Here is an 11998-nt window from a genome sequence, read left to right as displayed (position 1 = left end):
TTCAGAAAAGCAGTGGAGGAGCTGACGACACAGAGCTGATCTCCTGTTTGCTGAGAGCTCATCCGGAGCAGGCTTTCCAAGGATGAAGGCCGCTGGGGTCGTTGTGTTGATGCTGCTTCATCAGATGTGCTTTTCCTCTGCTCAGGTGGGTACAGGCGACATGAAGAGCAGCTAGGAATCGTTTTTATTTAGTGCATTAGAGTAGTCCATGGTATTTCTACTGAGGCTGGATAATCATGTTCTCCATGTACAAAAGTTTACACACCTGTTGTAACAGCTGTGTTCTGTCCTCACATCCCTTCTTCATATAGTAGTTAAATTAATTAGTAACAAAAGTGTTTTCCAGCCTTAGGATCTTGAAAAATGTATCTGTTTTTGTGTAATACTGCACACTTTCAGATGATCACATCTCTAATAATCCTTTCAATGGAACCATCTCAGAACTATCACATTAAGCTGTTATGATCTTAAGTCATGTCCACAATGATACCTGTGACTTGTCACACCTTTCCTCCTTCTTTAAGGGGGTCAGAGGCCAAGAAGGTTGGGAACTTCTGAGTTAGAGACAAGACATACTGAACAAATCATAATATTTGAAAAGTGTACTTAAATTTAATTGTTTAAGTACCCAAGTCAATTAAACATTAATTAAACATTAATTGACTTGGATATGGGACTTGTTTATGGGTAATTAATATCCATTGTAGCATAAATGTTAAGCAGGATAATGATGTATAATGATAAAAGGAAGGCAGCCATAACATCATTTGTATTATTAGTACAGCTGCATTCAGATCCTCAGGTTGTCTCCAGGTTGCATTTGTTGGACGTGATGTTGACTGTAATCGTCTGTCTTAGCCAGGAAACTCTTCAAAATGATCCACAAGGGTGTTGAATCAGGATGCAAGCTGCACCTGATTCAACACCATCATGGATGAATGAGAATCTCCACAGACAAAATTATATTTTCATTTTCTAGGCTGTTCAATCAAACACAATAATGAACAAAAGGTGTATAAAAGTTAAAAAAGCTAACTTTTTATTTTTTAAATGGGACCTTTATTAAGGGTATGGGAGTCCGATTTTCTGTAAAGCTTTTACTTAAGACAGGGTCAGCAAAAAAACAAAAGGAAATATTACATGAGTTTGTTTTAGAGCAGCACATATCTGTAGCTGTGGCTCAGGTGGTAGAGTTGTTCGATCCTAGCTTCCCCCAGTCCACATTCCGATGTGTCCGTGGGCAAGACACTTAACCCTAAATTGCCTCTGGCAGCTCTTCCGGCAGTGTATGAATGTGTATGAATGATAGGGGAAAAAAGCGTGGTGAATAGCAGCGCTGTGTGAATGGGTGTGAATGGGTGAGGGTGACTTTCCTGTCTATATGACTAGAAAAGAGCTATAGAAATAGAGTCCATTACTCATATATATTATGTGAAAAGAATCATTACAAGAAAGACAAACAGGGTTCATTTCTACTACTCTTCTGAAAATGTTTTTGTGAGGTTTTTTACTTGATGAAGATTAAATTAGGAAAAGCTGGTTAATAATCATCATCATCATCATCATCATCATCATCATCATAGTAATGACAGTGCTTTACAAGAAAAAAAGTAAGTATTTAGCTGACAGACACTGAAGGAAATAGTAGGCTGAGTAATTAATTTAGTTTTTAGAAGCTATGCGGTGATGAGAATATTGCTTCTATTTTCATTTCCAGTGTGTGTTGTCAGTTGTGAGTGAATTATCATTGCAGCCGTATATTTACAGTGAACTTTGAATTACAGTAGGTTTGTGTTGTTGTTTTATTTAATCATTTTGGAAGCAATTTTTCGTTTCAGGGTTAGTCAAAGTCAATTTCTATTGGTTTAAACTTAAGTTCACCCTCCTTTAAATCCACCAATGTTACAAACCACACACCACACACACCCACAGTTTCATTATGTGGCTGCAGCCTTGTGTTGTGTTGTATAGACTGAGTAGTGGGAGGTCAGCGGTGGGCTCAGGGCCAGTTTTTCACCCAGATGTTACTGCAGCTCTGCAAACCTCACCTCTATGTTTGGACCTCACACCTGGAACACTGCCGTCTGGACACAGACTGGAGTTGGTCTGGTGTTGTCCCCTTCTTCTGGATTAGTGTCACAATGAATGTAGACAGTGTCTGTAATGAGATGAGGTGACATTTTCTTAAATTTGAGGAAATCTGTGCGTTTGATATTATCCTTTGAACCTGCACTAATTGATATTTTATATTGATCAATGGATGAACGATTGATGGATTAAGCATCCATTTATTTTCAGTAATGGCCCACAGCTTCACTGTCATTGATTGATTCACACTCAGCTCGATTCAACCAGCCAGTAAAACATGTGAATCAATGAGCCTTGTGGATTTGTTTCCACCTGTCTTCATCACTTTGATCTCTTCTTTTACAATAAAAAAAACTATGCTCGGCAGCAGAGTCAGCCCTCTAACCTGCCCTCGTCCCAGCCGCAGGAGTGTCCGTCCAGCCGTGACCTGCTGAACTCGCTGCGACAGGTGGAGAAGATGTTGGCAGTCCACGAGGCGTCGTACCAGCAGGGCCTCCGCTCCCTCAGGAAAAAGATTAGCGCTCTACACAACAGCACCATGGCGATCTTTAGGATTGGCAAGAATGGTGAGAAATACAGTGACATTTTGTGAACAGGTTTCTCTGGGCAGAGTGCACCCGACAGGAGGAGGTGGAGATGAAGTCCTTTGTCTCAGTCCTCTGAAGAAGAAGAAGTCAATGTCAAGTAACAACAATCCCTGGTTGCAACACATCTCTTGGCCACTGACTGCAATGCTGCTGACACTCAGAGGAAGACGCTTTGTGCCGTCTTTTTCCTTTGTCCTGATCTCCATCTAAATAACTTGTTTTAGTGTCTTTACACCTGCCTCACTTAGAGTTTTTTTTTTATTATTGTTTCCTGCTTACTAACTTGAAGACATGCTAATGTGTGTCAATACATTTTGTTGGAAATAATTCACTGATAGTTGAGGCATTGTCACCTTGGGGAACCAGAAAGCGCTTTCACTGTTGACAAATAAAAAACCTGGTCTGAAATCTGAGGTGCAGTATTTCAATTTAATTTCAAGGTCAAATTAGAAGGATAGCACTACAAGTGCACAACCTGTGGACAAAGATGAGCGTTTGCACAGCGAAACAGTTTCCTCTGCATAGAAGCGTTCCCTCTTACGAACTGGAAAAACAAACACACAGTGCAAGGTCACCTAGCACTTAAAGCAAATGTGAGATGATGCTCGGATTGGTTAATTGCATGTTATACCCAAAACACAGCCATGATTTATTAAGAGACTAAGTTCAACACTTTTGAACCATGCACCTGTTGCAGTAACATTTAATTCTGCCATTAAACTAACAAAAGTGGATGTGGACCACATGCACTTGCTCCATGTGGTTTACACCAGTGACTCACTCGCTGGCAAAAAAGAGAGAAAGAATTCATTGTCTTTATTGGAAACCAAATGCTGACAAAATGTCAAACTAGTGCTTTTCTCTTGTGTTTTCACCAAATATGTGCATGTCTGACACATTTCAAAACAACTCTTTTATGTGTGTTAAATGCATTTTTGACTGGTGCTTTTCAAGGTTAATAGACAGTCAAAGGTGGGCCAGGGCTATATATGCATTATATCACAGGTAGCATTCGCTCAGAGGGTAAATGAATGTGTCTCTATCTGGTCCCAGCCTCCTGCCCCAAACCAGAGCCCCCCGGTCACGGCCGCAGACTGGGCAGGGTGTTTGGCATTGGACACGAGGTCCACTTCCTGTGCAAACCCACTTACGAGCTGATCGGCCCGCGGACGCGGGTGTGTCTGGAGTCTCTGAAGTGGAGCGGCCAGCAGCCGATGTGCAGACGTGAGTCAAGCTCACAGCTGACTGAGCTGCTGACTGGTTTCATGGGTGCAGTTTAGTTCGTTTTGATTTGCTCTAAGTACCGTTTCACTTTCTCTTCACAGGCGTCAACGGCACCAGTAACTCTCTGGCCTCCTTCTCTCCTGCTGCTCCCTCCTCTTCCTCCTCTTCTACCTCTTCTTTTCCTGTCTCTGCTGCTCTGTCAGCATCCTCCTCCACCCCAGCTTCCTCCTCGGCATCCTCACCCTTTACCCTCTCCTCTTCATCACCCACATCGTCCTCCCCCTCCTCCTCTGTCCGACCGTCTCACTGCACCCACTTCCTGGGTTCCACCCGCTGCACCTGTGACGTGGGTTTCACCATATCAGGCCGCGACAACAACATCTGCACAGGTAATAAATATTTTAATGGCAATAACTAATTTGCACTTCTACCACCACTGACTGTCCCGTGTCCTGTGTCCCAGATATCGACGAGTGTCTTCTGTTTCCTCTCGGTCAGCCTGGCCGGCTCTGCGTCCATCAGTGTGTGAACACTCCCGGCAGCTTCCACTGCTTCTGTCCGGCCGGGTATGATCTCGCCCGAGATGGCCGCAGCTGCACAGGTCAGGGTTCACCAGTCATCCTATATGTTACTAGTTAGTTGTGGTTGTAATCCTCCCTTCTGCTCTTGTTTGTCCAGACATTGACGAGTGTGAAAACCGGATGCACAACTGCACAGTGGACCAGGTGTGTGTGAACACATACGGGAGTTTCCAGTGTGTGACGGTGGAGTGTCCTCAAATGAAAAATGCTACGTACATCAAGACATCATCGATGTAAGATCATATCATCCCAACTCAACCCTCCATGATCAAATCTTCTTTCTTCCAGCTTCATCCTGAGCTGTTCATTTCTTTCTGGCTTTTTCCATCACCCAGGGGAGGTCACTGTACTGTTTGTTCCATTGTACTGTGTCCATACCACATCTGTCGGATGTCAGTCATTCTTTGACAGGCTTTATTTAGTCAAATGAGTGAGTTTGACAATAGTTGCTCACTAACCGTGCAGACACTGACAATTAGCAACCAACTAAAAATGAACTACAGTGAAATCACATCTGAAGAGCACAATGAAACTGCAGACAAAGAAACTAGGGAAGGAATGCAAACCAGGCAGATGAGAGAAAGAAAACCATAAACCTCTCACCTCAAAAGACAAAGACCCAGATTAAATGAAAATGACAGGGGCGGAGACGGATCTTAACAATGAGTTTCAGATCCATGTCAACCACTCTCTTTCTCCACCCGTCATTAAGCTTCCCTCCACTAACAGTAACCGAGCTGCGAGTCAGACTGAGGTTTGGCGTCCTGCAGACGCCCTGCTGGGCCTTCAGGCTCCAGTCAGGTGATCAGCTGATTGGTCGAGAGGCGTGAAGGCAGGGGACGGGAACTAAATGTGGTCGAGAGTTGATTTAGTATAGCTGAATCATAATTGTATCTTTCAGTAATGCAGAAGAACAGTGCTGCGGAGGCCACCTCTACCACATGTAGGTAAGGTTTAGCTTTTATCCAGAGGGACAACACTACGCTTTAGTGCAGGAGGAGAGATTTAAGTCAATCAAATGTTCTAAATCTGTTCAATAGGACAGATCAGGTGAAAAAAGTGCTAGTTAGGCTTATAGGTGTTATGACAGGAGATGCTCTATGAAGAAATGAGTCATCAAAAGGTTGTTGAAGTTAGACTGGGACGCTCTGATTGCATTTGGCAGTTTATTCCATCAACGATGGATGGATTAAGATAAAATGTGCTTGAGGCACGTTTCCCTCAGGATGAATTAAGCAATAGCTCACGACAGGCCGTGGTATACGCTCATCATATCATAGTTCATGTCGGGCCGGCGACCCCCTTAACTGTGATATAATGAGGGTATATCATGGCTTGAAGTGAGCTATTGCTTTTATAAAACGGTTACAAGTTTTGCGAAATGAAAGTAATCGACACACTACAATTTGATTTTATGGATTTCGTCAAAAAGGCATTTTTTTAACGAATAAAAAAAGTAATCCCTCCTGACTGCCTGCACAGTGCATGGCGGTTGCTATGCAACACACTGTAGCATTCATCAGAAAGATGGCTATGAGACGGTAGCTGGCTTCGCCGGCAATTTAAGTTCCCAGGCTAGTTTTGGCGTGGGCCGTGGTATACACTCATTATACCACGGCTATAAACCAATTAGATTGCTTGATTTGAGCTACCCATTTTATAAAGGGGCAGTAAGCGATTTTGGAGAATGCTTGTCTCTCTCTTTGTCAATGTTGATGATTTTACTGCACTGCACAGCGTTGTGTGGTGCAGTCTGCACCATTTTATGGTTTTCAATTTATTACGCCAGTACTGCACAGAACTGACAGCTGGCGGCCTGTGACTAAATATTTGCTAATTTTTACAAAAAGCGTTGATTTGTTTATAATCGCTTACTGCCCCTTTAACTTGGCTGATCCTCTGACCTTTAATCTAGCGTCATCATTTGGTCAACATTTCAATTTTTCCTAAAATTTGGTTCAAGCATATTAGTTTTTCCTTTTTATAAAAAGTTGTTGAAAACAGATCATGAAAATACAAAAGGTTTCAGTTTTTGCTGTGATTATTATGATTGTCAATTGTTCTACCGGTGATTCTTTGACTAATCCATTTATCTTTTTTTAAGTGTCAGTGAATAGGGAAAATTCTCGTTATATGAAAAACCAACGGTGATGTCTTCAAGTGTCTTCATTTGTTTAACCAACAGCCCAAAATGTAATTCTCATATGTGAGAATCTGGAACCAGCAAATTTTCGAGATGTAAAAAAAATAACAATAAAAATAAATAATCATTAACAAAATAGTTATTTTATGTAAGTTGACCAATCGATTAATTGTTGTATTTCAAACTACGATTACTAAGGACAATTTTTTTGTCGCTGGATGTACATATTCTGCGAAAAGAGAAAAATAACCTTATTGTATGTTTCACTGTCTCCAGGCGCTGTGAGAGGAATCCGTGCATGCTGGGAGACAAGGCGTGCACCCAGGCGCCAAACTCAATCTCTTTCCACTTCCTGTCTGTGGTTTCCAACATGTCCGCCCCGCGAGTTCTCTTCAGAGTGTCGGCAGCACGCGTGCTGGGCGACACACTGCGTTTTGGCCTGGCAGGTGGCCGTGGACGGGGCCACTTCAGCGTGCAGCGCTCGGGACGACAGACAGGGACCCTCCTCCTGGTGACACCCATTAAGGGTCCTGCAACTCTGGAGGCCGAGGTGGAGATGAGTGAGCTAGAGCGCAACGCCCTGCTGGGCCGCTACCTCACTAAGGTCACCTTGTTCGTCTCTCTGCACGAGTTCTAAGCGGCGGATAGGGGGGTGGGGGGTGGGGCCGAGGGTGCATTAGGTTCACAGGGGTTATTCGGCAGCTGGTGGAAATTCTTGATCCAGTTGACCAAAAAAGAATTATCCTGAACGTTCACAGTCCAGCTGAAACCACAAAACGTATCTTTTTTAGATTGACTGACAGTAGCCTCAGTTTGTGCCTCTAATGTGTAGCCATATATCAAGTCACATAGCTAAGCATCCTGTCTGGTGAAAAACATACACCCAGTCATCTTTGATCTTCGACAAGAAAAAAAATGGTGCCACTGGTTCCTAATCTGCACAACGATGGTAGCTGGAAATGATACCTGTCCTATAATGTCTTAATGACAACGAGAAGCAACTGTTCATGAACAACAATGGCAGCTTCCAAAGAAGTCAGCATAGATGCTGCTATAACATCATATCAGAACTGGAGAGTATGTCTTCATCGATAGAAGAACAAAGGCTTTTGTTGATGGACATGTTGTTATTGAATCTCTCGACTGGTTGGACTTGATTGACAGGGGCTTGCCTTTCTCCAAACAATTTCCCAAAAGCCTTCACAAAACAACAACTAACATTTCATTTCAGGAAATAATGCGTACCACTGTGACTCCAAAAACGAGTAGACTACACGTCAGACACTAACTGGGGCTACGTTGACAGCTGAGCACGGGGAGCATTTTGTTTGCAGGGATGTTGAAGGTTCATGACCACGCACCTTCAAGCATCTAAACTGACCAAAGTGGAAATTTGCTGATACGTTTTTTTTCTCTGAAACTCTCTTCAGCTGACCTTAACTAATACGTCTGCAAACTATTGTAAGCAGTTCACATTTCCACAGTGTGTGTTGCTTTGTTGAGCAAGCTGAGGAGTCCATGTTTGTGGATGAGAAGATTATGTTGGCTAGAAAGGTGATAATCATCACTGACAGATTGGCTGCATGAAAATAATTCAGCATTACAAAGACGGAGAAACTGTGGCATTCTGGTGGTTGGACTTACATTTTCTAATATCTATACACATATCACCATCCTTTGTGCATTATCCTTTCAGTTAATGCACGTGGAATATACAGGCAATAGAAATATCAGGTCACACATGGGAACTAATAGTATAATGTTTTAAAAGTGAATGAAGGCACAACCTGACCTCTGCTTTACAGGTGAAGAGGATTATGTAATGATAAAAAGTGCAGGAGGAACCTTGCTGAATAAATGAAGACGTCTCAGATACTCGTTCTGTTCGGGGGGGGGGGGTTCAAACCACTGGGAGTTTTCAGAAACTGAAACTCTTGTAAAACTAGGAATTATGTATATAATATAAATCATAGATAGTTGGAGTTTAGAAGTTTATTTTACGCCACTGGTCAGGAGAACTGTCTTCAGTCTGGTGTTCTGGGGTGGTACCAGTGAGACTGCCGTGACAAGAGCTAGTCGCTAAACTGCAACAGCAGTTTACACTAAAAGTGATTCGTGTTTGTCTCTGTTTGACCTCAGTTGTTTCTGGTACAACTGATGAATTCCAGGCTGCAAATTCCCAGACAATTTCACACAGGTAAATATACAGAAACAGTGATGTTGGTAGAGGTGAAACGATTATTCTTTTAGCTTTATTACATCGTCAATATATAAATGATATTGTAATCTATAGGCAAAAAAGTCCGAAATTCACTGGTCCCACAAGTTTGTGTGACTTGACCTTAGAAAAACAAGTTTGTAAAGTTTTCCACTGAGCGAGTTGGGACCGACCAGTGGAAGAGCAGGAGGTGGCAAACCAGTTTTTGGCATTATTGCACAGGAACACACTGCAATAACCTAAGAATATATTTCCTTATAATGACAACTTCAGTATTATGATCCTGTAATCTCTTGGATTTATGGGATTTTTTAAAATTGTAGAATCATTTATCTTTTATACGTTAGCTTATATCTTATTAGCTATCAGTTTTCATAGAACAATGTCATTGCTTTGTTGTGCTTTTTATTTTCCATAATTTCATTGTTGCCATTGATTTCCTGTATGTGTGTCTGTTCTGTGCTTTAGTCGGTTCACTGTGTCTTTTTTGTATGTTTGTTGTCTTACTTTATCTTTATAGGGTTAGGGAAGAGGACATGTTGCATGTCATAATGATGGGATGTCATATTCATTTTCTTTCTGGATAGAATCTCAGTAAAGAAAAATACTGAACTCTGTTCTCTTTTTTTTTAAGTGACTAGCATTAACCATTTATCAACCCAGCCTGAAATGTCCACACAACGTATTCTCTTTAGAAGTGAAACTCTTCAGCTGCACCTTTTCTTTGGTGCATAGAAAGGAATCTAAGATGACTATGAATATGTTCAAGAGACCCCACCCCCTCAAGAAAGGTATTTATTCCTGGTGGAGTAATCCTTTTAAAGTTAAACCAGCGTGTGGGATTACCCCAGTTTAGCTCTTGCATTGTCTTCACCTTTGTATCGCGAAGGTTATCATCCATATTTCATTTGTTAAACATGAGCAAATAACAAAACAAAAAACAAGAGCACCCAGAGAGCACATGCTGTTTCACCCAAAACTTAAAAAAAAAAAAATCTAACAAACAGACAGACAGACAGAACCAACCACATAACCTCCTGAGGTTATGTGGTTGGTTCAACAACAACACTTCAGCCAGTGTCTTGCACGCACGGTCACCCCTCCGGCAGAATTAAATCAACTGTCCCACTTGATTGCCTATATTTGGTCATGTTTTTGCCAATGGGCGGCACCATTAGAATTTCGCTGAACTAGTCTTTAGCAGATCCTGTTGGCGGTGTCTCCATCGATGTACAGACAACTGTCACTGAATTATTCTGATACAAAAGAAACCTTGATTCTCAGGTGAGTTCTGCAGTTTTTTAAGGAGTCACGTCGTCTGTGTCAAGTCTGTGTGTGATTTGACTGAGTTGGAACTGTGTCGGAACGTTTACCTTTTAGATGATAAACTCTCAGCTCTGTGATTTGAATGTGAACATGCATGAGCAGCACAAACTGGTATGTATATTTCTGTGTTTGGGTAACTTGGCGGGGGTGGGTGGTTTGTGCTGAAACTCTGTTGCTGTACTTTGCCATGTTCTCATTATGTTGCAAAAATGACTCTGTTCAACATAGAATAAACATGTTTACCCCCCACATTGTGTCACCTGCATGTTTAATGTCTGTTCTTTGTTGTGTCGGAGGCTGTAAATACTTCTGGAAGGTATTTTGGGATGTTTTGAGACATTCACACCGTTGTGTTCAACAGAAGTTTCGAGGTCGATATGTTTCGGCCTGTGGGCCTGGAGAATTTAACATGGACCTGTGAGGCAGCCTGGAGCCTGCAGAGACCAGAAATACAGACATATATGTTTACACTGCATGTCTGCAGACACATTCTAATACACACATGTATGGCTGCATTAAGACGGACACGCAAATATTTTGTGGAAAAGTGTTACATGAGGCTCAAGACGTGATGGACGTCAGAGTATAAAATGCATTTCACTCTCAACCTCCACACCAGCCACATATGGAATCATGACAGTTGGTTGGTGTCACCTTGACCTGAGAAAGACCATATCAATGCTGATGAGATTAACAAACATTTGTTAATAGATGTAACATGTAACCTCTTCACATTTAAATGTCTAAAAACAACTAAATTAGCCTCCCTGCTATTCTATTTTATATCTTTGTTTTGGAACACGTTTGTTTTGGTTAGAACACAAACCTGAAGAGTAAAGGCATCACCCTGGGCTGTCATACATAGAAAAAAGCTTGATCTAAAATGAAATCAGCTTTAACAGAACATTTATTTTTCAATGTGAAGTATTGTCTCATTTTACATTTGTCATTATGTGTTAATTAAAGTACTTGTTGGACCACACTGAATGTGGTGGTGTTATGTAAAATAAAATAAAAGGCCAACACGGCACTGGTTGTGATGATTCCCCCAATGTCAAATGTCGAGTGCAATTACGAGAATATTTTCGTACCACACTGTAATAAACCAAAACCACTAAATGTAAGAAGGCTACATTTAAGAATAAACATTAAAAACAATTGTGGGCTGGAATGTGAAGAGCACTGAATGTAATTCATACTTACCAGGCTCCAGGATGTACCACCAGAGACATATCCTTTAATTTATTCAGAGCAAATATTGTCTATGCATGTGCATGTCTGAGTTTCTATACTCTAATTGTAAATGAAAATAAACCTACAACAGTATTACACTTATTGTCTGCATGTTGTTTAACTGCTGCTGACAAGTTTTCAGGGTAAAATAAAGACAATCAAACTGAACACTGTCTTGCTTTGGGGGATTTGTCTTTTGGAAATGTCAATGCTTAGTTCCTTTTGAAACACAAAAGAAATACAGGTGTGCCTGTGATGATGATTCCACAATGTCTGTGAACCAGTGTTGTCATTTTTGTGGGAGACATTTGAAAATATCAGGTACTTTTAGTCAAATGATCGTTCGTCAGCGGCAGCCATCTTGGTTGTTTACAAAAATCGCTTCTCTGTGGTATAAACCCTGCCCATTATCAGATAATCAGTTGTGATTGGACCAGCAAGATTTCTGCAGGAGGGAAATCACCTCCACAAGTCTGGCAGAGCAAATGAAATGAGCTCCCAGAATTCGTCTGGGTCCCAGGCTACACCTGCACAACAGCATATCGCAAAAACACAGTCCCCAGGCAGTTCAGATGAACTTGAACTGATTTTCCACATC

The 11998-nt window shown here is 41.6% G+C and overlaps 1 protein-coding gene across 1 annotated transcript; it reads left to right on the top strand.

Annotated features, from left to right (window-relative positions):
- LOC118315463 (fibulin-7-like) lies at positions 1–7260 on the top strand. Its single transcript, XM_035642751.1, has 7 exons — positions 1–145; positions 2489–2654; positions 3729–3899; positions 4001–4288; positions 4363–4500; positions 4578–4713; positions 6900–7260. The coding sequence occupies exons 1-7, from the start codon at positions 83–85 to the stop codon at positions 7258–7260; spliced, it is 1323 nt and encodes a 440-aa protein (XP_035498644.1). The 5' UTR covers positions 1–82.
- The last annotated feature ends 4738 nt before the right edge of the window (positions 7261–11998 follow it).

This window comes from Scophthalmus maximus, chromosome 7, assembly GCF_022379125.1.
Source record: "Scophthalmus maximus strain ysfricsl-2021 chromosome 7, ASM2237912v1, whole genome shotgun sequence".
NCBI classification, from domain to species: domain Eukaryota; kingdom Metazoa; phylum Chordata; class Actinopteri; order Pleuronectiformes; family Scophthalmidae; genus Scophthalmus; species Scophthalmus maximus.
Note: the sequence above shows the minus strand (reverse complement) of the source record. Positions and strands in the feature narration are given on the sequence as shown.

Coding starts and splice junctions, on each gene's coding strand:
- LOC118315463 (XM_035642751.1), top strand. CDS start 83: ATGAAGGCCGCTGGGGTCGTTGTGTTGATGCTGCTTCATCAGATGTGC. Junction 4,289..4,362: donor CGACAACAACATCTGCACAG/GTAATAAATATT, acceptor CCTGTGTCCCAG/ATATCGACGAGTGTCTTCTG. Junction 4,501..4,577: donor AGATGGCCGCAGCTGCACAG/GTCAGGGTTCAC, acceptor TTGTTTGTCCAG/ACATTGACGAGTGTGAAAAC.